A 23,777-nucleotide genomic window follows, 5' to 3' on the forward strand; every position below is an offset into this window, starting at 1 on the left:
AGCAACACCATGCAGAGGCTGCACTGTGTAAAATCTCCATACGTCGGCGACTCTCACAGTATGAGAAATGACGAAGCACGGTCTCAACTCTTGGCTTGGAGAAACGCGGTGCTGTCAAGCGCAGGCGCGGGGCGTGGTTGACCAGCTTCCTGCATCTCAATATTTTTTTGCCTGCCACTGGATTTGGTCCGTCCTCATATTCACACCGACTTCTCTAGCACAAACATCGCTAGTTTTGATTCTGAGTCTGTCAAAGTCGATTCCTCCCAAAGAAGCCGCGCCGGCTTTCTGCGCGCCGAGCAATCATGGCGACCACCTCTAACATGTTCCTGTACTCGTTGACGATCCAGCCGCCAACCACGATATCGCAAGCGTTGCTGGGCCAGTTCTCGGGAACCAAAGAACAACAAATCATCACCGCCTCTGGCTCTCGCCTCACATTACTCCAACCAGACCCACGGCAGGGCAAGGTCAACACTATTCTATCACAGGATGTCTTTGGAATTATTAGGGCCATTGCGTCCTTTCGCCTTGCTGGCAGCCACAAGGGTAAGTCGCACTGTTGTCTTTCCCCCTACCTCAGTATCTTGGACACTTAGTGATTCGGTATCCGCTCCGCAGCTGTGGCGGCATGATGATCCTCCGCCTTGACTCGAAGCGGCCGTCCTCGGATCCATCACAGAGGGCCTTTGCGACGAGCCTTTGCTAAAAATTCATATGAGCCTAGACTACATCATCCTCGCGACAGACTCGGGCCGTATCGCTATCATCGAGTACCTGCCCAAGACCAACAGGTTTAATCGCATCCACCTAGAGACCTTTGGAAAGTCGGGTGTTCGACGTGTTGTACCTGGCCAATATCTTGCCGCCGATCCCAAAGGAAGAGCCTGTTTGATTGCCTCGCTCGAGAAGAACAAGCTTGTCTACGTCCTTAATCGCAACGCCCAAGCAGAGCTCACCATCTCCTCGCCATTGGAAGCACACAAGCCCGGTGTCTTGGTGCTTTCGCTCGTCGCCCTCGATGTTGGATACGCCAACCCTGTGTTTGCAGCCCTGGAGCTCGACTACACCGAAGCAGACCAGGACCCGACTGGGCAGGCTGGTCAGGAGCCAGAAGCACAGCTTGTATACTACGAACTCGATCTCGGTCTGAACCATGTGGTTCGCAAGTGGTCTGACGCGGTGGACCCAACCTCTTCGTTACTTTTCCAGGTTCCCGGCGGCAGCGATGGTCCTAGTGGTGTTCTGGTCTGCGGCGAGGAAAATATTACTTATCGACACTCGAATCAGGAGGCTTTCCGCGTACCAATTCCACGACGGCGGGGTCCTACCGAGGATCCCCAGAGAAAGCGAACCATTGTCTCGGGCGTCATGCACAAGCTCAAGGGCAGCGCAGGTGCCTTTTTCTTTTTGCTGCAGACAGAAGATGGGGATCTCTTCAAGGTCACGCTGGATATGGTCGAGGACGACAATGGGAACCCTACCGGAGAGGTGAAACGGCTCAAGATCAAATACTTTGATACGATTCCAATAGCCACAAGCTTGTGCATTCTCAAGAGCGGTTTCCTCTTTGTGGCAAGCGAGTTTGGCAACCATTCTCTGTACCAATTCGAAAAGCTCGGCGATGATGACGAGGAACTCGAGTTCTCGAGCGAGGAGTTCCCAACGGACTCTCGTGCCGCGTACAATCCAGTATACTTCCAGCCTCGGCCACTCGAAAATCTGACTCTAGTCGAGAGCATCGACTCGATGAACCCTCAAATAGATTGCAAAGTGGCAAACTTGACAGGAGAGGACGCGCCGCAAATCTACTCGGTGTGTGGTAACGGTGCGAGAAGCTCTTTCCGGATGCTTAAGCATGGGCTGGAGGTATCAGAAATTGTTGCCTCGGAACTCCCTGGCACACCTGCTGCAGTCTGGACGACCAAGCTCACAAAGTACGACGAATACGATGCTTACATTGTTCTTTCGTTCACCAACGCGACATTGGTACTGAGCATTGGCGAAACCGTCGAGGAAGTTAGTGACAGCGGATTTCTCACCACTGTGCCAACATTGGCTGTCCAACAGCTGGGCGAGGAAGGTCTCATTCAGGTTCACCCCAAGGGCATTAGACATATTGTCCAAGGTCGTGTTAATGAATGGCCAGCGCCTCAGCATCGGTCGATTGTGGCTGCCGCTACCAATGAGAATCAAGTCGTCATTGCTCTGAGCTCGGGCGAGATTGTGTACTTTGAGATGGATGCAGATGGATCTCTCGCCGAGTATGACGAGAAGAAGGAAATGTCTGGTACCGTCACGTCTTTGAGTTTGGGAAGGGTACCGGAAGGCTTACGGCGGAGTTCGTTCTTGGCTGTTGGGTGTGACGACTGCACTGTGCGCATTCTCAGCCTCGACCCCGAATCCACCCTCGAAATGAAGTCGATCCAGGCTCTTACAGCGGCGCCGGCATCGCTTTCCATCATGTCTATGGAAGACTCGTTCGGTGGCACCACCCTATATCTGCATATCGGCTTACACTCTGGTGTCTACCTCCGAACTGTGTTGGACGAGGTCACTGGTGAGCTTACGGACACCCGTCAAAAATTCTTGGGCCCCAAGCCCACCAAGCTCTTCCAGGTTTCTGTGCAGGGGCGGCCATGTGTGCTCGCCCTGAACTCCCGCCCATGGTTGGGCTACACGGACCCTATTACCAAGGGTTTCGTAATGACACCGCTGAGCTATGTCGATCTTGAGTATGGATGGAACTTTAGCAGCGAGCAGTGTCTGGAAGGCATGGTGGGTATCCACGCCAATTTCCTCAGGTACGTTTTTAATCTCTCTCTACTTCCGCTGCTGTATGATGATAAAAGGGATTCCTATGCAATTGCTATGAGGGTTGATTACGACACCAGTCGTATCAATTGTTCCTTCTGAAGAAGCTGTTTTATATCTTGTTTCGATACTTTGTTGGTAGTTTTCTTGCTAACTGGAGAGTTAGAATCTTCACCATCGAGAAGCTCGGGGACAACATGATCCAAAAGTCCATTCCTCTGACCTATACACCAAAGCGCCTGGTCAAACATCCCGAGCAGCCCTACTTCTACACCATCGAAGCCGACAACAATACTCTCCCACCAGAGCTCCGGGCGCAGCTGCTGGCTCAGTCTAATACTAATGGTGACGCAGCCATTCTGCCTCCAGAGGAGTTTGGCTATCCCAAGGCCAGGAACAGGTGGGCATCGTGTATCAGCATTGTCGACCCTGTCAGCGATGAGCCAAGCGTTCTCAACCGTGTCGACCTCGACAACAACGAAGCCGCCGTCAGTGCTGCCGTTGTGTCGTTTGCCAGCCAAGACGGCGAGAGCTTCCTTATCGTTGGTACCGGCAAGGACATGATTCTCAGCCCTCGCCAATTCAGCGAAGGCTACATCCATGTCTACCGCTTCCACGACGATGGCCGTGACTTGGAATTCATCCACAAGACCAAGATTGAAGAACCCCCCATGGCGCTCATCCCCTTCCAAGGCCGTCTCCTCGCCGGCATTGGCAAGACGTTGAGAATCTATGATCTTGGTCTCAAGCAGCTTCTCCGCAAGGCCCAAGCCGAGATTGCCCCTCAGCTTATCGTGTCGTTGCAGACGCAAGGTAACCGTATCGTCGTCGGTGATGTCCAGCAGGGGATTACCTACGCCGTCTACAAACCCGAAGGCAACAAGCTCCTTGCGTGGGCGGATGACACCATCAACCGATGGACGACCTGCACAGCCATGGTCGACTACGAATCTGTCGCCGGCGGAGACAAATTCGGCAACGTCTGGATCTTGCGGGCTCCCGAGCGCGCCTCCCAGGAGTCGGACGAGCCCGGCTCGGAAATCCAACTCGTCCACGCAAAGAGCTACCTCCACGGCGCACCCAATCGGACCGCTCTCATGGCGCACTTTTACACTCAGGATCTTCCTACGTCGATCACCAAGACGAATCTTGTTGTGGGCGGGCAGGATGTTTTGCTCTGGAGCGGAATTCAGGGGACGGTGGGGGTGCTGATCCCGTTTGTGAGCAGGGAAGATGTGGATTTCTTCCAGAGCTTGGAGAGTCACATGAGGGCCGAGGATCCGCCGCTTGCCGGGAGGGATCATTTGATTTATCGGGGGTATTATGTGCCCGTCAAGGGGGTGATTGATGGGGATCTATGCGAGAGGTTTGCGCTGTTGGCGAATGACAAGAAGCAGATGATTGCTGGGGAGCTGGACAGGAGCGTGAGGGAGATTGAGAGGAAGATTTCGGTGAGTTTCTTTTGTGAAGTCTGATGACGATTTGAGGATTGTGCTAACTGGTGATAGGACATCCGTACAAGGTCTGCATTCTAGTACACTGACTGGGGAATTAGAGATGTCTATATGGGGGGTGGGGGAACGTACCTATATGCGGAGACTTGTTTCGAGGTAGCCATAATGTCTGTCAGCACCAGCGTCAGAAAAACCAAAAGCGAGTTGCTTTTTTTGTTAAAGAGTCTGGAGTTGAGCAAGGGGCAGGCTTTAGGCGTTTGTAGTAGTGTAATTGAGCATGTTTACAAAGGCCTTTTAGTTGTGTGAGTATGCCTCAAACTTGCAAATGAGTGTGTGCTCTTTTCGAAAGATGTCAATCCAAGCCACCAACCATGCACGCCTTTAAGCCACTAAAATCTACCGTCGACTATGTGTACATATCCCTTCCCAAGTAACCGTACCCCTGTCCCATGCTATTCCCACCATAAATATATCTCTGTCATATATCTATCCTATCTCATACTCCATATCTTACACCCCCCTCACCCCACCCCATCCCCAGGGGATACTACCCCCCCAACAAGCCCCCCACCAACCCCCTCACCACCTTCCTCTTCCCCTGCTTCATCACATCCCCCTTCCTCATCGGATTCTCCCTTTCCCATCTAACATCATCGCTATATCTACCCACCGCCTCGTGAAAGTCATACCCCGCCCCCTCGAGGTAAGTGACCGCGATGTCATAGTCATGCTCCTTTGTGGCGACCATCCAACGACGTATCTTCCCTTTCCGGGCCTCTTCCTCCTCTCCCTCGTAGGGACGGGGGGAATGGGAGATTGCCCCCTTGGGGAGGTGGGAGGCTGGTATGAGGAGGGTGCGGCGGGCGTGGAGGAGTGAGTCGGTGGGGAGGGAGTTGTAGGATCTTAGGAGGGAGGGGGGAAGGTTGTATAACAGGGAGAGGGAAGGGATGCTGTCGTGGGGGGTGAGGAAGTGGAGGATGTCTTCTTCTTCTTCTTCCTGAGGAGGGGGTTGTTTCAATTTGGGTACTGGTGGTGATGATGATGATGAAAGGGGTGTGTAAGCTGGGGGAAGATGGAGGGAGGAATAAGGGGGTGGATGAGTGTCGTCACTGAGAACAGGTGTGAGAGAGCGGGTGATGTTGTTCGGTGAAGAAGATGACGACAAAGATCTCCCTGAGCTTTGGCAGTAAGGGCAGTAGGTTAGGAAGCGGGGGTTTTTCTGTTGCACACAAAAGGGGGTTTATCGGTTAGTCTTTCTTTTCTGTCACATAGAGAGTCCAATGCCAAGAATGAAGCGGAAGAAAAAGAAGTAGCGCACAGATATGCAGTCAGCGCAAATTACGCGGGCGCAACAGGCTAATCGGTGATGCTGCTGGAGGAGTAGTAGTTTCCGATCTCCGCCTGTGAGTTGTTGGTCATCCTCGTCTTTGTCGGATAGGGGCTGCTTTTCGGATGATACGTCTTGTGGTGGTGGCGGACGGGAGGAGATGGTGGATAAGAGGGTTGCGCATGTGCAGCAGGCCTCCTCCTCTTGCCGTCTTCCTTCTCCTGGACGTATCAATGTCATTTCTTGCGCAGAAAGAAAAGTTTGGTACAGGTGGTGGTTTCGACCGTGGAAAACAAAGGAGGCTGTGTCTAATATTCGCGGGTTGCCAGATCTGGAACCTTCGGATTCGTGGGATACTGAGAGAAGGCTAGGTTACGTTACGGGAAGGGGGGGGGGATATGAAAAGGTTACGGAATAAGTGATGGAATTCAGGACATAACTCGCATCTATCAGAGAGGCACAGAAGGTTCGGGTGGTATTGGTGGCGGTTGACGTCTTTGAATGGCCGTGGGGGGCAAGGGTAGGTACCTCGAGGGACAGCTGTTATCGATAAGCTGAGACATGCCTGCACAAGACCCCAGGCACCCAGCAACCTACCCCACTTTACCCCGCGGACATCTCGAACCTCGAATCTGAAAAAAAGACAAGAAGAGAAAAAAAGCGGAATATCTCCGAACGTTTTCTTTCACCCTTTCCAGTGAGACGTCCCCATAATCCCAATATCATTGGGACATCCCGCATGGGGAGGGGGCATTGGGATCACCAGATCCGAGAAAATCCTAGCAAGTATCCTCTGTCAAAGCCCTACACAGTAAGTTTGTTGATGACAAGTCGACACCGCTTTGCGGGGTTCGGTCGAATCTGAGTCGTCAAAAAAAACAAAAAACATCGCTGTATTCGATGACTGGACGAGACGACGATCATTGGCCGCTGCGCGCGGCGGCCCGTCCAGGGTTAGAGCTCTTCCATGTGACTGGGTTGCCAATCGGCATTTTTACTGTGCAGTAGTTTTGTGTTCTCCTTCCATGGGCCCGGTGTGGACAGCGCCGAGACGCCAGCGGTGATGCGGTGAGATGGGGACATCATGTACCTATTCCTGAACGGGCCATTCAGCCATCCGGTTGGGCCCTGCCCTTGGGGGAGGCTGGCCTGCTGGCTTGCTGGGCCTGACCAGGGCTTCCGTCTCTTTGGGATCTGTTGTTCCCCTCAAATGGCTTACGGCGGCTTGCGCGGGGGGGAGGAGGGGGGGAGGCGCGTGGTTGTTTTTGTATCACGGCAACACGGCCTACTGTGTCCGGAAATCTATGGCTTTTTGTCCCATGTTGCAAGCTGGGGGATCTTAAGGGGAAGGGATGGGGGGCGAAGAAGAAGGGGGCTGCGGGGCTAGCCGCAAGGTGTCAGTGAAAAGCTCGGTGGGTCGGCTCTAGATTCCGTGTGTCCATGGATGTCGCAACTGCTTCTTCAGTCCCCTAGTCCCTGGTGGCTGGCACTTGAAACCTGGGAGCTTCGGGTATTTGAGGACAGGAGGTCCCGGCTCGCACGAGGGAGATGCTTTCGTCCCCGTTCCTGGGAAGCTCGTTGCTCTCTCTCTGCTCTCTCTGCTCTCTCTGCTCTCTCTGCTCTCTCTGCTCTCTCTGCTCTCTCTGCTCTCTGCTCTCTCTGTTGCTCTCCCCGAACCCCAGGGTCCGCCAAGAGATATTCAAGAGAAAACCAGTTGCTAGTCAGCGAGAGCTAAGCTCCCTTAGCTGAGTGCCAATCTGAACGTCACAAGCCATGGCGGTAAGTCTTCAGTTCTCCAAGTCGATATCGACTCTGTATGGGAATGTAGGGCTGATAACGGATGCAACCGTGACCCCGCCAGGCCTCCTATCCTCAAATCGTCCTCTTTGGCGATTCTATCATTCAGGGAGCTATCGACCTAGTAGACGGCTTCTCCTTCCACGCTGCCCTGCAATCAAGTTAGTAGCAATATCTCGTTCTTGAGCTGAGATTCTCAGGGCTAATAAGGTTGTCGTTTTCCCCCGTATCAGAAGTCAACCGTCGATATGATGTTATCAACCGCGGGCTCTCAGGCTACAACACATCAAATGCCCTGGCCGTCTTACCTCAGGTCTTCTCCCCGCCTGGTCCGGGCGTGCCGAAGATTGAGTGCCTGGTTTGTTGAGCTTGGATGAAACCCGTGTATGGCGCCTACTAATCATGAGCGGCCAGTTCATCCTCCTTGGGGCCAATGATGCTTGCGTCCCATTGCCCACAAACCACCAGCATGTTCCCCTCGACAAGTACAAGATCAACTTGAAGCGGATCATCACACATCCTACCATCACAGCCCACAAGCCCAAGATTTTCCTCATCACCCCACCGCCCCTTGACCAGATCCGTATCACCGAGCTTGACCTCGCTTCCGGGCACCCTTCGGCGACAAGGCATGCCAAGATCAGCGCGTCATATTCAGAGGCTGCCAGACAAGTGGCCGCCGAGAACGCCGGTGTTACCCTAATTGATCTCTGGAAGGCCATAATGGACACTGCCATCAAGAAGACGCCGTCCTTCAACCCTAACGGCCCACCTCTCGGGTATCCAGAGGGACAGCGTGGCTATCTAGAGCACCTCTTGCCAGACGGTCTCCACCTGAGCCCCGAGTCGTACCGCATCTTCTACGATCTTGTCAGCTCGTATATTGACTCAAACGATGAGAACAGAGTGCTTCCAGAGTGGAGACAGGCGCCGTGGTTGGAGGAGGATGGCCATCTGAAGGGTTGAGGTTGAGGTTGCCGTTGTATCCTATCAATCCTGTCACAGGTCTCAAATGGACAAGACCCTGGAAACGGCGGGGGGTCCACCAGATAAAGTCTTGCCAAGACATTCTCGAATGGTACCTTGGCGAGGGTGGGTACCGTGTACATACCTTCAGGTACTTTCTTTGCTTTCAATCTCATCACACGTTATGTTTATCCGCAAAACGAACAGTGCCGGCCTCTGGTGAAGAATCCAGTACAGAACCAAGCCGCTAACTCAAGCATCGCTACAGCAAACTTGACGGGATCCTGCAGAGAGAAAAGAACCGTGCGTGCCGGGAGCATTCAGGACAGTGTTGTCAAGTAACTCTACCTACTTTAGACTTCTTCAGCACAGACAGCTAGCTTAGTCATGGGCTGGAAATGGTTTAGGGTCCCTCCTCCCTTCCATCACTTTTTCAGACGCCGCAGTTTGTTGTTGTTTAAGCCGACCCAACCTCCACAACCTCCACTGATTGGACCTTGTTGGCCCTGACGGCGACTCTCTGAGCAAAGCAAATCAACTGTGTGTCCTGAACCACTGCCCTCTCTCAGCTGGCTGCCCTCTGCACCATCACCGAGCATCCCAGACCGAACATTGATTTCGACGGTACTTTTAATAAACCCAGAAGGGGTCCATTAATAATCACCAAACCACGACCACGACCACAACCACGACCGACGAAAACACGCCCCCTGCATTCCCCAACCATCCACCACCGGCAGTGCCTCTTTGTTTCGCGCGACAAGATCTGGCGGCGTACCTCGAAACACCACCTCATCGTTTCCTGCCTGGTGTTTCCTCTCTCTGCATTCTCTGGGCTCGCTGATCTGCGGGAGCTCACATCTGCAACTCTATTTTCTCGATTGTGCACACCTCCAACGCATCGTGTCCCCCGATCTCCCACAATCCTTCATTTGCACCGTTGCCGCTCTTGAACAGGGACCATCTGAGCACCACTTTCTCTCCGAACCCATCGTGTTCCCACCGTGACCTCTGACCCACGATTCTCGAAGTGTCCATCCGATCACCACTTGGCCATTTCTTACCTTCCCTTTAGCGAGTAGGTTCCGGATTCCCCCTACGGTCGCTCCGACTTTTCGACGGACCAGCAAGCACTCCCGACGTCGAACTAGTAGCTGTCAACGACTCACTGTATCGACGGTAGCAGTCAAACGCCGGAATTCATCCTACCTGGAAGCCTCGGGGGATGCGGGGGGCGGAGGACCTCGATAGTTGAAGCAGGTCAAGCATCGAGGTCGAGCAAATAAACCAAATACACACCACAAAAAGATCGAGTCCCAAATCAAGTTGTTTCTGTCGTCCGGATTTTCTCGAAAACATTTGCCCAGCGACATCTGTCTGAGGTCCCTCCTCCCGCGCACCCCCCCCCCCTCCCCTTCTCCCCCCTCCCCCCGCCGGCTGTTGCGTGCTAGAACGAATCCATTCGATTCTCAGAATCCTCTCAGAGTCTCTTCTACATTCTTGTCTGGGCATGGAGCCGGTCTTCATAGTCTCACGCGAAGAGTTCCACGATGTTCAGATGGAGCTGAAGCGTGTTCAGAACATACAGCACCATCACTCGGAACGGCTACGGCTCATTGAGCAACGTCAGGCTGATGATGCGGCCTTGAAGTCATGCTGGAATCCTCCCTTTCCAAGCGTGCTTGGGGGAACGCCTCAGCATGGTCAGTGTCTATGATTAAACAGTCGGGAAGACATAATGCTAATCGTGAGATAGGGCCCACCCATATGCCGTCGGCCGACTTCAGCGACATTGACGACGAACAGAGTCAGACCCTGCTAGGCACTTTGCAGCTCGATGCCGAGGACGAACCGATACGCAGAGGGGCTGCTTCGCGGGCCAATAGCGTGCGGTTCGACGAAAGTGCCCTGCACGGTGCCGGCTTTGGAGGCCATGCCATTCGCCACTCCAACGACTTTGGTCCCATACGTCCGTCGAGCGGGATGGGAGGACACCAGTTGGAACGGACATATTCTCACAAGTCGGATGGCAGACATAGTTCCGCTGGACATTCGGTCCACTCTGGAATTTCTGGGAGAGCTAGCAGTCTCGGACTGGATACTAACTTTGTGATTGGGGGCCGTGACGACGATGAGTCGCCCCTAGATATCCCCGAGCCCCCACCCGTTTTTTATGTCTTGGGCTCTGCCCCCTCCATTATCCGCTGCTGGATCACGACCGACTTCACGTCCGAAGGGTTGTTGTATGCCGTGGTGTGCACTGGGTCTCAAAAATCGACGGTTGAGTACTCGCTGCTTCGAGATCTGGACCTGGTCAACAACATCCATCGGGATGTGGATGGTGTTCACAGAATCACACTGCCAGTTTTTCTGGCTGAGGCCCGGGTTACCCAGTCCAACTCCCGCGGCGGAAGTCCTGCATCACAGCTGCCTAGTATCACAGCTAACTTTGAAGTCACGGGCATGGACCAACAAGACAGCCCCGAGACCAAAAGAGCGATCCGCGTGTTCATCGGCAGCCACACGCTGCGGCTTCTCAGTGCCGACCTGTTGCTGTCCCAAAACTGCATGACTCTGTACGGCAATGACCGGAACAAGCTTTCGATTCCGTTTGTGCGGCCCGAGGACGATGCCGTATTCAAGCATTTGACTACAGCCAACCTGCTTCCAGGCAAGGCGAAGCTCAACGCTGCCGCACCCGAGTTTGTTGCTGGTGACAAAACGGCAAAGCGCTCTCCCAAGGTGGCGGCGGAGCCGGAGCGTCCAGTATCCAAGCCTATGGGGGGTGGTTCTGAGGGTGTAGTGTCTCCCGCCGCGCAGCCGAGCCAACCTGTGTCCAAACCTGTGACGGCGACGAGTACCGCGTCGGAGAGTGGAGCGGAGAGTGAGAAGCAGCACCTGGAATCGACGAGCGGGGAAACGTCTGGAAAGGATTCACACGCAACAACCGATGCCCCACGCCGCGAGCCCAGCCTTGCTATCAGAACACCCTGGCGGCAGACGGCAGTAGGGCTTTCTGAGAACGGCACTCCCTTGAGTGGTTACCAGCCAGCACCCCGCACGCGCTCTATGAAGGTGCTTCGACCACCCAAGGCTAGCAGCAGCACCTCATCCTCGACACGAACAGGAGCGGCATATGAGCCAGCGCCGACGGCACGTTCAGGAAACGAGCAACGGCGCAAGGGCCAAAGTGACGTCCAACCCCCCATTGGTATGAATAGCTGGGGTATGTCGAAGCGCAGCATGAGCGGCCCAGCTCTCAGCAGCCTCAATTCGGAGACGAGGGTCTCCTCGGCTGCGTCCACGTCGACAATCACCACACCTACCACCAGTAGTCACCATGACGCGGGTAAAACGACGCCTTCTCTTCCACGGACAGCCAACAACCCTCTTGGAAGCGCGTCGGCATTTTCGTGGATCGCATCCAACAAGCCCAAGACCCCGGCCGCTGCTGACTAGGAGAAAGGCGTTCGGAAGAAGACTCGCCGGCATCAGGGAAAGGGCAAGAAACAGAAGAAGAAGGAGAAGAAGAGGATTGTTGTGAGCTGCTGAGGATAATGAGGAGGTTGGCTTGGCAGATGAAGATCAAGGGCAATAAACTGGCTGCTAATGGATGGCCTTGAATGCCCGGGTTTAGTGCGCCTTGGGGTAGCAGGCAGCACCGGCGGTGGTTTTAGCTGGGTGATTGAGCTTGCAGCGGCAGTAGTAACTACGATAGTTATGAGCAGAAAAGCAAAAATAAAACAGTCTGAACGAAGGCCGTTGCGCCTGATGATCCACGTTCTCTTCTGTAGAGTTCCCAGATCCATCTCAACAGCTATGGCCCCAGGTGGTGTGTCTGTCAAGGTCGAGCCGCTTCTCCAAAACAGCCGGATAGGTGGAAGCATGGAAATTCCAGGTACGTACCTAGACCGCGGGAGATGTCATAGCTCTTTTTGATACCATCAGACATCTCATCCAATGCCACCAAATTCACTCCCATCCTCCCATACAATTCCCCAGGACGATCCTAAGAACCGGCATGTGGAACATTGTTATCATGCACCCATATACCATCACACGCACAAGGCCAAAGCTCGGTCGACGCCCACTGCCCGTTGATGCACCTTGTCGATTGGGATAGAGGTAGGATCTTGTATTTCTACAAGCTGGAGGTTTACTGGGACTGTTTGGTCAAAGGCCCAGTGCAGTCACTGAAGTTGGTTTGCCATTTCTATAAACAGCTACTTGTCATGTTCTATAATGGATGGTATCAGCAATCCCAACGAAGGAAGCTCAAAGAGCTTCATGAGAACCAAGTCCAAGCTCAACCCGTGAAAAAGCATGATATCTCATCCTCGCACATGAAAGAGATGAAACCCGTGTATAAGCTTTATTTACCTTCTTCTTGACAATCAAAACCTCCCTATAGTGGTCCCGCGGAGAGAGTAGGAGCTAAGAAGGCTGGACTCTTTCGGCATTTGATGTCCACGTGGCAGCTTTTCTGGGGAACCCGGCATACCTCGTTATAAAACAGAGCAATTAGTTCGTCATCCATGAATATCTTGCTATAGGCATCTGTTTATAGTATATCCGTACCGAAACGCAAGAAAGTTCATGGTTGCTCGTAGTCTGTTTATAAGCCGGATTAAGCGGGCGTCCATCTCCTTTACATTTCGTTCGACAATCAGCACTGTCTTCATTTTCCACACCCCCAACAGCATATCTACTCGAACGACGGCCAGGTCGAGAGGAACCACTGCAGTTGGTTACAACACTATGTTCACAAACCGCCACGTGCGTTACTTATCATACTTTACCTGATCGATTGATAGCACCACCCCAAGCCCCAGCGAAGAAGCCTTCAGAGACTGATAGTCCAAGCCTTGACACGTTCAAAGCAAAACATCTGGCACTTGTTAAAATAAAAAAAAAATAAAAAAAAAATAAAAAGAGAGAGAGAGAGAGAGAGATAGAGACAAACAACCTCATGTGTGGATATATTGCTTTCATCTACGCGCTTATTTACCCAACTATATATAGCTTCATTCAAAATCCCAAAAAAAATCAAATCTTACTCCCCACCAACCCCCTCAACGCCCCCTTAGTCTCATTCCCCGTGTCCTTGACCAGGTTCACAATCCCCTTGAACTCCGGCACAGCCGCATCCCCCATCAGCTCGTAAATCCAGCTCTCACTGCTCGTGACCACCGCCCCGGCCTGCCTCAGCCTCGCAAGCGCGATGGGGACCTCTTCCTTGTTTGTCGAGCTGACGCCGTCTGCCAGGACGTAGACTTTATGTCCTGCCGCTAGCAAGTCGAGCGCAGTTTGAGTGACGCAGATGTGGGACTCGATGCCCACGATGGCGACCTGGGCGGGGGAGGAGAAGACGGGGTCGGAGAGGATGGGGGGGATGAACATGCTGAAGCGGGTTTTGTCGATATCGGCCTTGACGGTTGTACGGGCGAGGTGGGGTTTGAGCTCGGCGACGGTGTCGCCCAGGCGGGACCGGTTTTGGGTGGTGACGAAGACGGGGAGGGAGAGGACGGTGGAGGCGCGGAGGAGTTTGGAGGTTGTGGAGATTCTATTTTGGGGGGTGTAAGTATCACTTGCTACATAACTAGATGAAGGGGGTGCTTACACTTTGTCGAACTCGTGGATGGCAGGGCGGAATTTCTCTTGGATGTCGCAGACGCTATTGTGGTTGAGTTAGTCGATTGTGAGAACTGGGTGGGCGATAGCCATCTTCATGAGAGATGAGGCGGGAGAGTAATGTGCAATTAACATACAAAACAGCTGGGTTTTCTGCATCAATCCATCATCATCAGCAACACGCTCCCTCATGACGGGTCTCAAGAGTAAAACATACGAAACCGCCTCTGCGGCGCCGGAGCAGGAGAAGACATGGTCGCCCTGTTGAGTATAGAATACGATCTCGCCTGAGTTGAGATGATTGAAGCTAAAGGTGTAAATTGTCTCCCGAGTGTCGGTGTAATTGTCGGTTTGAAGCAAACTCGCAAGCTCATATTATTATGAGATCAGAAGATATGATGACTTCAATTGTCCAGCCATGAAAGAAATAGGAAAGGGAGCATCGGATCGATGACAGGATTAAGAAAGAGCGGGGCAACGGAACCGACGCCGAGCATGCGGGACGGCCGCGGCCGGCGGCGCAACACTAACACGCACGCACGTTGGGGTAAACGATTCCGGGGGTGGGACAATGCCGGTTGCCTTCCTTCCCCGCATAAAAAGGGGCGGCGATCTCAAAATTGGTGACATGTGGAAATGTTAAGTGGGGGTAACTTCATGAAGGGCTTTAGAGCTCTCATCATCGTGTAAGTCGACTTGTAGAATGTCACCGGGTTAGGGTTATGTTTAGCCCCTGAATGGAGCCATTATCCTACATCCTGGCCCTGCGGTTAAAGGTCCGTAACCGTCACCTTGGCCCTCTCCAACCACTTCATGTCCCCACTCACAGTGGCAGTCCGGATATTGTACAATTCGTCCAGGAAGGCCGAGATGAAGGTCCCAGGCCCCTTGACGTCCTCCCTCTCAGCGGCAATCTCGGCCGCAATCTCGAAATGCAGCATCGCCGTGACCACAGCCCATAGCTTGTCCTCTTTATGGTGCACAGCCAAGGCCACTGAGATCGCCGTCCCAAGTGTGCACCCCGTTCCCGTGACAAGACCCAGATATTCGTGTCCATTGGCGACAGTAACAACCGAATATCCATCACTGACGTAGTCCGTCTTTCCAGTCATCACTACCACGCTCTGTTCCCTCCTGGCCAACTTCACAACAAGGTCGAGTTTGTTTTCGGGTGTGAGACTGTCGACGCTGTCGACGCCTTTTTGTTGCTCGCCGTCCACCGCGCCCCAGACCGTCTTGATCTCGCCTTCGTTGCCCTTGATGACGTCGAGGTAGCCGTTGGCGAGGATGGATCTGACGGCCTCCCTCCTAACTGAAGTTGCCCCTGCACCAACAGGATCAAAAACAACCGGCTGAACGGCCACATTGTAAGCCTGGAGCGCCTTGTAATAGTTCAGCAGCCCCTCGGGGGTGACGGTGCCCATGTTGACCACCAGCGAACCTCCCAACTTGGACAAATCGGCAGCCTCCTCGCCGTAATTAGCCATGATGGGTGAGCCACCGACTGCCAGAGCGACATTTGCAGCAAAGTTTTGTACCACCTGCCCCTTCGTCAGTATCATCTCCCCTCAGAATGTGCTTGGAAACATACCAAATTCGTCATATTGTGCGTCAATGGCTTGGCCTCATGCACCTTCTTGATGATATCCCCCGCCACCTCCAACACCCCCTTACTCGCTCTAGCCCCCATCAGACTGCTGCCCCTGAACTTGTCGGATGATTTGACCAGCGTCAGAAGCTCTTTGCTTGCCTCCTCAGGGTCATCGGCAGACATGACGGCGCTGACAACAGCCACACCATTCAAGGTGAGCCACCCTTGCTTGCCATCAACATGCCGGCTCTGGTACATAATACGTGCGATGTTGTACTTGTTGAGACCGCCGATACAGACGGTTCTGACCTTGTCGTAGTAGCCGGCCGTCTCCATGGCGGCGAGGATCTCACGAACTCCGGCGGCACCGATGATGGCCTTGGTATTTGTTTTCCTTTATTTTGTCAGTAGTCTACGATCAAGTCGAAGAGGAGGCTACTCACGTCGGAGTGGCGTATACGGTGCCAATACCCAAGTAGTCGGCTCCGTTTTTGCAGGCGATGAGGGCCTCTTCCACATTGCTGACGGTTACTCCGATGATCTTGTCGTCACCGAGTAATTTCCTGGCCGTCTCCAAATCTGTGTTTGTCATTCCGAAGTCAGCAACCGAATAGATGAGAAGGATATCGCCTCAAAGAACTCACCCATATCATCCTGCCCGATATGCACACCCTCACACCCCACCGCCAGCGCGACATCCACCCTATCATTGATCAAAAGAGGCACATTATACTTCTTGGTCAACTCATGCAGCCTCTTCGCTATAGACACCAACTCGCCCGTGTCGGCCGTCTTTTCGCGAAGCTGAACGAGGCTCACCCCTCCACGGAGGGCTTGCTCAACGACATCAAAAAACCGGGATGGGTCCTTGAGCACGGCGGGTGTGGAGTCAGTTACCAAGTAAAGGTGGTAGTTGACGTGTGGTTTCGGCATCGTGAAAGCAAAAGATTGGATGACAGTTGTGAGATTATCGGGCTGAGATGAGCGGTTGGGGATGTGAGTGAGTGAGTAAGTGACCGACTGAGTGGGGTCAAACTTTGAGCCTTGAGAGAGAAAGAGAGCGCTTCAAGTGGCGTCACATCTGGCTCTTTCCGAGACGGCTTGGCGGCGGTAGTCACGGCATTGCAGTTGACAATACAGCTCCTTAAAGGCTCTTTGCTAATTTTGCTCGAGAATCATCATCAAATCTCTCACAGTTCAGTGTCTTTTACTTCCTATCAAGCATTTTCCACTCTCTTCCCCAAGGCTCGTTCAAGGGTTAGGGTTGCACATGCCGGATGTAGTTCCCCTTTTCCAATATGTCACTACCCCTTTTCGACCTTGTCACTCTACGCCCGTTCCCACACACCCGGACGGACGGGTACTCTGGATATGTAACCACGCAACAGGATACGTCAAGTCATTTATGCCCACGAGGCCGGACGAAAGTGCACTGATGCACCCCGCAGTTTTAATTCCGAGAGGCGTCCATTGCCGCCTCGGGCATTTATTTTGGACGTTGACTCCTTTTAGAGATTCCTGCCCTCTTGCCTTCCAACCTGGCGACCGTGGGTAGTACCTGGTTAAACTCGGGGGATGTGGAGGGAGCTGCCCTCCTTCGTGGGCGAAGAAAATGAATTTAACCGCTTCTTGGGTCATGAACAGCTTACTACATGGCATGGCACTCTAAGAGTCCTGCGGAGAGCGTGCCAGCCAAGATGTTGGATCATATCGAGATATGATGGGGAACTCCAAGTTGAAAGATCGTGAGTTTCGTGGTGTTGGCTGTTGGAGCAGCTGAATTCCAGGTTGGTAGAAAAGCCATTGCAATGTTTGGCTGTATCTGAGAGAGACACCACTAGCAACTCTGACTAATACAGACCACCAAATAACACAGCTTCATCATACCATATGTCAAGAGTTCATAGCACAGACGGGTGCTCATAGTACAGCATGCCGGAAGACGGGCAATTAATATGCCTTATACAAGGTAATATCGACTTCCCCAGAAACGCACCACGATGAGAGGGGGGGGTCAAAAGAGAACAAAATTCGGAGCACATGGCAAACACATGCATCATGTATAAAACCGTAAAGAATCCCCTTCCCCCCGAGAGACGACAATCCTAGTTACCACACCCACCATCTCTCCCCCCAAAGGCCAGCCAAGATGCGCCTCGCCGGAACATTCCTCACAGCTGCGGCTACCATCACCGGCGCCGCTGCTGCCCCTGGCACAACCATCCTCGGTCCACGCCAGCAGTCCTCCACCATCACCGTCGACCTCACCCGCACTTTCCAGAAAATGGATGGCTTCGGCTTCAGTCTCGCCTTCCAGCGCGCCAATCTCATCACGAACATGTCTGACAAGACCAAGCAAAAGGAGCTCCTCGACCTCCTGTTCAACCGCACCACCGGAGCAGGCTTCACCATCCTCCGCAATGGCATTGGCTCCACACCCAACAGCAACTCCGACTTCATGAACACCATCGCCCCTCGCAATCCGGGGGGCCCAAGAGCTACGCCCCAGTATGTCTGGGACGGTAAAGACAGTGGCCAGCTCTGGGTATCCCAACAAGCCGTCCAGCAATACGGCGTGAAGCAGATCTACGCCAGCAAGCACACCCCTAATTCCCCCCCTTTCCCGCGGTCTCTAACGCTTTCCCAGACGCCTGGTCAGCCCCAGGCTACATGAAAACAAACAACAACGACGCCAACGGCGGCACCCTCTGTGGGGTCCCGGGAGCATCATGCTCATCCGGAGACTGGCGACAGGCCTACGCCGACTACCTGGTAGCTTACATCAAGTTTTATGCTCAGGAGGGCGTTCCCATCACCCACCTCGGCTTCCTCAACGAGCCAGACTACACCGCCAGCTACGCGAGCATGAGATCAGACGGGAACCAAGCAGCCGACTTTATCAAGATCCTCTACCCAACCCTCGAAGCCGCCAACCTGACCAGCCAACTCGGCATCGCCTGCTGCGAGACGATGGGCTGGGGCAGCGCCGTCAACATGATCAACTCGATTCGCTCTCAAGGGCAAGAAGGAAGGCTCAAGACTGTGACGAGTCACACTTATACTGGTGGACCGTCAAGCCCGATGAATAGTCGGAACCCTGTTTGGTTTTCTGAGCAATGTGATTTGAATGGGCAGTGGACGACGTCTTGGTACAGCAACGGCGGTGCAGGGGAGGGCTTGACCTGGGCGAATAACGTGTATTCTGCGGTCGTGAGCTACAACGCGTCGGGGTACCTCTACTGGGAGGGGGTTCAGTGGCCCAACCCCAACACCAACGAAAAGATCATCCGGGTGGACAACAGGACAAACACTTATGAAGTCTCAAAAAGGCTCTGGGCGTTTGCCAACTGGAGCAGGTATGTCCGGCCGGGGGCGGTCAGGGTTGGTACGTCGGGGGGTAGCGGGGTGAGGACGGCGGCGTTTCGGAACGAGGATGGGACGATTGCTGTCGTGGTGATTTCTACCACGGGGAGTGCGGTGAATGTGAGTATTCGGGTTAGTGGGGGGGGGACGCCGATTTATGCGCAGGCTTTTGTGTCGGATAATACTAGGAATGCGGCGAGCACGCCGGCGACGTTGGGGGCAGACGGGACGGTGAGTGGGCAGGTGGCTGCAAGGAGTATAACTACGTTTTTTATACTGCCTGGGGCGAGGAAGTCGTGAGGTGGACGTGATGGAGAGGTTTTGATTTTTGAGAAGGGGGTAGATGAAGCGTATATCTCACATTAAGCTGAGCAGACAAATCCCTGGCTGCGGTTGAAGACCTGGTCAATCCTTTCGGCCGGCTGCATCCTCCTATGGTGGTGCCAGGGCGACCGACTTCTATGTCACACAAGCAGGAAGCCACAACGAACGTCAGGTCATGAGACAGCTTCACAGTAGAGTTTAACAGCATTCTTTTCCCGGCAAATATCCAAAATGTTGCACCGTTCACGGTTTTGTAAATTCTCATGTATCAAAACAAACCCCCAACGCCAAACCAAAACCCGCCATCCCAACCTCCTAAAAAGCCGTCAACCCCCTCAAAATAGGATACTCCCTCCCATCAATCACCTCCGTATCCATCACCCACTCATCCCCCTCCCCCTCTTCCTCCACATCCACCTGCTCCCCATTCTCCAAATACTCCCCCCTCTTCCACCTCGGGTTACAATTCCCCGGCATAAACTTGGCCGCATCCATCTTCAACGTCATCTTCACCTCGGGACAATAATCCCAAATATGTTTCCTCAACTCCGGCGTCCCCCACACCTTGCTATGTAGATACTTCCCCCCTCCCCCAGTATGATACCCCATCGGTTCATAAAACCCATGCCGCCAGTCATCGACCCCCTCAGTATAAGGCTTCACCGGCTCCCCCGCGGTACCATTTACAGGGAACGTCCCGTTAGACGGCAGCTCCTCATCCGGCAGCAACGGCGCCGGCGCAGTCAAGGCAGGGTCAGGGTTGTTGATATCAACCGTTTTCCCCGAATGCTGCTCCCCAGAAAAGGCACTCGACACGCTGCCGTTGGCCATCATATTTCCGATCCGGTGGCCCAGCCTGTCAGAAAGCCAGACATCCTCCGGCTCGGAGCCGTCTTTTCGCGTTTGGTGTTTTAGGACTTCGACAATGGCGCTCACACGGCGAAGTGAGAGCCCGCCGTTACCACCGTACCGAGCATTCGGCGACCAGGGCGCACCCACCCAGTCGTATTCCAAGAATTCGTTTAGATTCCTTCGTGAGTTTGCGCAGAGGATGGAGTCGGTCTGGAAGACGAGCAGCCATTCGGCTGGTTGGAGGACCACTTCGTATAACCAGCGGTTGGTCAAGAATCGGGAGATCTCCTCCTGGGATCCCGTCGTCATGTTGGAGGGGATGTAAGTCAGGTCTAGCTTCCCCGCGGCGACCTGGGAGCGGATGGCGGAGGATTTGTTGATGTGGGCTACGGATTCGTACGAGCCCATGAAGCGGAAGCGCCAGTCGGGGGGGACCACGCCCATGAAGTGGAGCATGAGGGGGGCGAGGATGGGGTCGGGGCGGTTTTCGATTAGGAGGGCGACCTTGGAGGCGTTGTAGCGGCTTGCCTGGACTTGGTAGTGGTGTTTTTGGTTGGTGAGGGTGATGGAGGGGAGGGTGATGAGGGAGGATTCGATGGCTAGGTGGGAGAGGTAGGTTGCGAGGGCTCTGTGATGGTGGTGGTGATGTGTTAGTAGAATTTCTGGTGGTGGTGGTGGTGGTGGTGGTGGTGATGGTGGTGATACTGAACGGATTGCGCTGCACTTACAAGAAAACAAACACTCCTCCCATCAATCGCATCCGCCTGCTCGTCCTCCCCCACAGCGCGCTCCCTAGCAGCTTCCCCTTTTGCCATGACATGACTACTTTCTCGCTGAAATTCAGCTCCCCGAACGCCGTTCTCTTCTCTGCAAAGTGTTTGTTGAGATAGGACACCGCCCCGGAGGCGGATTCTCTGACGCTCCCCGCGCGAGGAGTGTGGTTGTCGAGAAATGATACCGCTTCGGCGGTGGATTCTCTAAACCTAACCATGCGCGGGCCGCCACTTGAATTTGAAGCAAAGTCGCGTACCCGGTCCAGGGTCTGCGCAAGCTTGTCCATTGTTCGCTGTTGGCGGCTCTCAAGGCACCGTAGCAGTGGAGAGGACCCTCAGTAAGCCGATCGCGCTATAGCATCTCGGCGGAAAGATGGTCGTCAACCCGTACGTGGTGATGATAATGATGATGATGCGTGGTATAGACAGATCTCTCGTCAGTCGGAGGGAGAGAAGCAGTAATGCAATGTCTGACACGCGCTATCTACTGCAGTATCTGATTACAAGGGAAAAAAAAGGGGATGTGATCGCCCCCTTCGCCCCTCCCTGCGATCCTTCTGTTCAGCTGAGAGCCTGGTGAGCGGTACTTGGTTGGTACTCTTGAGGGCTCTCCCGCTTTCCGACCCAATCCGGAATGGCTGACGAGAGCCTAGGTGCAGTTGATGCAGAGCGGCGCAGCTTCGATTGCTTCGTGGTCGACAGGCTATCGATGCGCGACCAAATGTCATGTCTGGCAACCCGAGCACTCCGGTCCGATGCCAATTCGGTTCTGCTTTTGTACCACAATGCTCAGTTGGTGAGAAAAAAGCCGTCGGTGATTTCATCATTGTCATTGAGGAAAACAATCCATTAATGACTTAGCCTTTTCCAGCTAGACTTGACCCAGGAACGCGGTCTGACCTGCCAAGACTGCATTCATAAATGAAGAGGCGCTGTCCTCCCGTCATCAGTGCTGGGGATGATCTGCAGGATCCCTTATTAATGGCACCAATTCGGGCTTTCAGAGGGCTGATGGTGCAATTCCGAAAGTCGAAGTCGGGGAAGACCACCGGCAGCGTGTGAGTGGTTGGTCCCCCTCCGGAATGTACCATCAAGGTACCTGCATCCCACTTCTTGCCTCTCCCTGTCTGTCAGCCTGCATCTCGGTTCGTTTGGAATTTCTTCAATTCCCCTTCGCATCTGACACACCTCGCTGTAATGAACCAGTGAGTCCGTTGTTGGTACTGTCGTGATCATATCTCCCATCCCATCATGACCTAGGATTTATCCACCGCCGGCCCCAAACTTCCAGCGACGACATCACATTTTCACCATGGCGACATCGCTGACATCAGGCGCGTTTCCTGGCCCATTCACCATTACGCGAACCAAGGTCTTCCTGCTGGTTTCCCTGGCATTGACGTGAGCTTATCCCCACATTCAAATTGCCAAACCTGAGCAGCCTGCTAATCCGGTCCATTCAGCTGGTGGTTTGCCTCCCTGTTTCCGCACTACAAGCCAGTGATTCAGGAGACGTTCAAGGCGAGATTAAACGATGCGCTCCTGAAGCTACCATCCATCCAAGTCGACTGGGACACGTCGGTGGAGGTTTCTGAGGCATACAATGCGTCCAAAGTCGCCATCATAATCGAGCCAAGGCCACTGCCGCATCTTGTACCGCACATCTTGTACATGATGAACGTGGTGCCCCCTGAATGGCGCTTTGTCTTCATAGGCTCAAAAAGTAGTGTAACGGGCATGGAGGAGTCGGCGGCCGTCAAACACCGCCAAATCATCGGGAAGCTGGACTTGATGGTGCTGCCGGAGCCTTGGGAGATTGACTCCAAGGAGAAAGTGTTTCGAACACTGACGGATATCCGATTTTACGACGAGTTCTTGCCGGGCGTCGAATATTTGTTAAAGTACGAGGCCGACAGCATCTTGTGCGCCAATTCCGAGGACAGCTTGAACGACTGGCTGGATTGGGACTTTGTTGGCGCACCGAGGAGGGCAGATGATCATTTTGCGGGCAATGGCGGTCTGTCACTTCGACGTGTGTCAACCATCAAGAGGGTGCTCAGCTTCCAAGCCAGATTGAACGACAGCGACCCCGAGGACGAGTGGTTTGGAAAGCGCGTCTATGTCTTGCCGGGCGCCAAGGTTGCGTCGGGTGTTGAAGAGGCTCTGGCGGTAGAAGACGTCTACCGCGAGGGAGCCATGGGCTACCATGTTCGTGATGGCGGCAACAACATTGCTGATGCTGTCTGGAAGCAGCCTGAGCAAAGGAAGAAGATATTTCAATATTGCCCAGAGTTGACCATGATCATGGAGATGAAGCTCGAGAGGCAGCGGTGTCCAGGGGATAAGGGGACGGGTCGCGAATGAGGTGTTGGTTCGATGAGCTTGGTAGGAACTGGCAACGTTGGAAATGGACCACGGGGTGGGAAGGTAAAAAGGCAGGATGCATTGGCACGTTACCATGGCGTTGTGGCAATATAATTTCGTATAGGTAGTCTTGGTCAGCAACGGCGTTCTGGTAGTAGCGGAATTAGTCACTTTTGACATTATTCCACTCGCCTCTTCCCATGATGTATGGGATGGCGACAGGAATTTAAGCTTTTTATCGGTCGATTTCGAGACTGAGAAAGAGGGGCACGATGCGCCATCCCATCCACACAATCCCTTCGACACATTTCTTACACTCCTCCGAACCCGCCCAGTTGACTTTACAAGTTCAACCAATCCATGCCACCTAATTCATACCTTTTGCATTTCCAACATATAGAGAAGCAACCTTGACGTCCAACCTGCAATCCTCACCCGCCGCGCGTTCCGATTCTCCACGGCCGTCGTAGACCCGACTTCAGCCAAAATACCCTATGGAGATTGTCGTCCACTTCAGGCGT

General features: G+C 53.7%; 9 protein-coding genes across 9 annotated transcripts; 5 read left to right on the forward strand and 4 right to left on the reverse strand.

The window, feature by feature from the left end:
• The first annotated feature begins 135 nt into the window (after window positions 1-135).
• Window positions 136-4,809, forward strand: RSE1 (pre-mRNA-splicing factor rse1). Its single transcript, XM_062893067.1, has 4 exons — window positions 136-549; window positions 728-2,804; window positions 2,981-4,265; window positions 4,323-4,809. The coding sequence occupies exons 1-4, from the start codon at window positions 306-308 to the stop codon at window positions 4,347-4,349; spliced, it is 3,633 nt and encodes a 1,210-aa protein (XP_062739105.1). The 5' UTR covers window positions 136-305; the 3' UTR covers window positions 4,350-4,809.
• A 6-nt stretch (window positions 4,810-4,815) lies between these two features.
• QC762_702050 (uncharacterized protein) lies at window positions 4,816-6,254 on the reverse strand (the record flags this gene model as incomplete). The annotated part of the gene is made up of 2 exons (XM_062893066.1): window positions 5,587-6,254; window positions 4,816-5,487 (listed from the first exon to the last, which is right to left on the reverse strand). The coding sequence occupies exons 1-2, from the start codon at window positions 5,833-5,835 to the stop codon at window positions 4,816-4,818; spliced, it is 921 nt and encodes a 306-aa protein (XP_062739106.1). The 5' UTR covers window positions 5,836-6,254.
• Window positions 6,255-6,991: 737 nt separating this feature from the next.
• Window positions 6,992-8,358, forward strand: QC762_702040 (uncharacterized protein; the record flags this gene model as incomplete). The annotated part of the gene is made up of 5 exons (XM_062893065.1): window positions 6,992-7,223; window positions 7,249-7,374; window positions 7,457-7,553; window positions 7,626-7,750; window positions 7,804-8,358. Exons 2-5 carry the CDS (start codon window positions 7,369-7,371, stop codon window positions 8,356-8,358), a joined length of 783 nt encoding a protein of 260 aa, XP_062739107.1. The 5' UTR covers window positions 6,992-7,223; window positions 7,249-7,368.
• A 257-nt stretch (window positions 8,359-8,615) lies between these two features.
• On the forward strand, window positions 8,616-12,615 carry QC762_702030 (uncharacterized protein). The gene is made up of 2 exons (XM_062893064.1): window positions 8,616-10,061; window positions 10,115-12,615. Exons 1-2 carry the CDS (start codon window positions 9,869-9,871, stop codon window positions 11,815-11,817), a joined length of 1,896 nt encoding a protein of 631 aa, XP_062739108.1. The 5' UTR covers window positions 8,616-9,868; the 3' UTR covers window positions 11,818-12,615.
• A 709-nt stretch (window positions 12,616-13,324) lies between these two features.
• On the reverse strand, window positions 13,325-14,363 carry QC762_702020 (uncharacterized protein; the record flags this gene model as incomplete). Its single annotated transcript, XM_062893063.1, has 4 exons — window positions 13,325-13,921; window positions 13,979-14,032; window positions 14,127-14,142; window positions 14,207-14,363. 4 exons carry the CDS (start codon window positions 14,361-14,363, stop codon window positions 13,405-13,407), a joined length of 744 nt encoding a protein of 247 aa, XP_062739109.1. The 3' UTR covers window positions 13,325-13,404.
• A 396-nt stretch (window positions 14,364-14,759) lies between these two features.
• THI6 (thiamine biosynthetic bifunctional enzyme) lies at window positions 14,760-16,882 on the reverse strand (the record flags this gene model as incomplete). Its single annotated transcript, XM_062893062.1, has 4 exons — window positions 16,225-16,882; window positions 16,024-16,159; window positions 15,581-15,974; window positions 14,760-15,530 (listed from the first exon to the last, which is right to left on the reverse strand). Exons 1-4 carry the CDS (start codon window positions 16,511-16,513, stop codon window positions 14,760-14,762), a joined length of 1,590 nt encoding a protein of 529 aa, XP_062739110.1. The 5' UTR covers window positions 16,514-16,882.
• An 847-nt stretch (window positions 16,883-17,729) lies between these two features.
• Window positions 17,730-19,243, forward strand: QC762_702000 (uncharacterized protein; the record flags this gene model as incomplete). Its single annotated transcript, XM_062893061.1, has 2 exons — window positions 17,730-18,174; window positions 18,228-19,243. 2 exons carry the CDS (start codon window positions 17,730-17,732, stop codon window positions 19,241-19,243), a joined length of 1,461 nt encoding a protein of 486 aa, XP_062739111.1.
• A 339-nt stretch (window positions 19,244-19,582) lies between these two features.
• On the reverse strand, window positions 19,583-23,481 carry QC762_701990 (uncharacterized protein; the record flags this gene model as incomplete). The annotated part of the gene is made up of 2 exons (XM_062893060.1): window positions 20,848-23,481; window positions 19,583-20,747 (listed from the first exon to the last, which is right to left on the reverse strand). Exons 1-2 carry the CDS (start codon window positions 21,177-21,179, stop codon window positions 19,583-19,585), a joined length of 1,497 nt encoding a protein of 498 aa, XP_062739112.1. The 5' UTR covers window positions 21,180-23,481.
• Window positions 21,866-23,256, forward strand: QC762_701980 (uncharacterized protein; the record flags this gene model as incomplete). The annotated part of the gene is made up of 2 exons (XM_062893059.1): window positions 21,866-22,293; window positions 22,356-23,256. Exons 1-2 carry the CDS (start codon window positions 22,205-22,207, stop codon window positions 23,254-23,256), a joined length of 990 nt encoding a protein of 329 aa, XP_062739113.1. The 5' UTR covers window positions 21,866-22,204.
• Window positions 23,482-23,777: the final 296 nt, after the last annotated feature.

This window comes from Podospora pseudocomata, chromosome 7, assembly GCF_035222375.1.
Source record: "Podospora pseudocomata strain CBS 415.72m chromosome 7, whole genome shotgun sequence".
Lineage (NCBI taxonomy): Eukaryota > Fungi > Ascomycota > Sordariomycetes > Sordariales > Podosporaceae > Podospora > Podospora pseudocomata.

What these genes read in the sequence shown, in the direction of transcription:
- RSE1 (XM_062893067.1), top strand. Translation starts at nt 306, where the DNA reads ATGGCGACCACCTCTAACATGTTCCTGTACTCGTTGACGATCCAGCCG. An exon ending in CCTTGCTGGCAGCCACAAGG is followed by an intron (nt 550 to 727) that starts GTAAGTCGCACT and finishes ATATGAGCCTAG; the next exon opens with ACTACATCATCCTCGCGACA. An exon ending in ATCCACGCCAATTTCCTCAG is followed by an intron (nt 2,805 to 2,980) that starts GTACGTTTTTAA and finishes CTGGAGAGTTAG; the next exon opens with AATCTTCACCATCGAGAAGC.
- QC762_702030 (XM_062893064.1), top strand. Translation starts at nt 9,869, where the DNA reads ATGGAGCCGGTCTTCATAGTCTCACGCGAAGAGTTCCACGATGTTCAG. An exon ending in TGGGGGAACGCCTCAGCATG is followed by an intron (nt 10,062 to 10,114) that starts GTCAGTGTCTAT and finishes ATCGTGAGATAG; the next exon opens with GGCCCACCCATATGCCGTCG.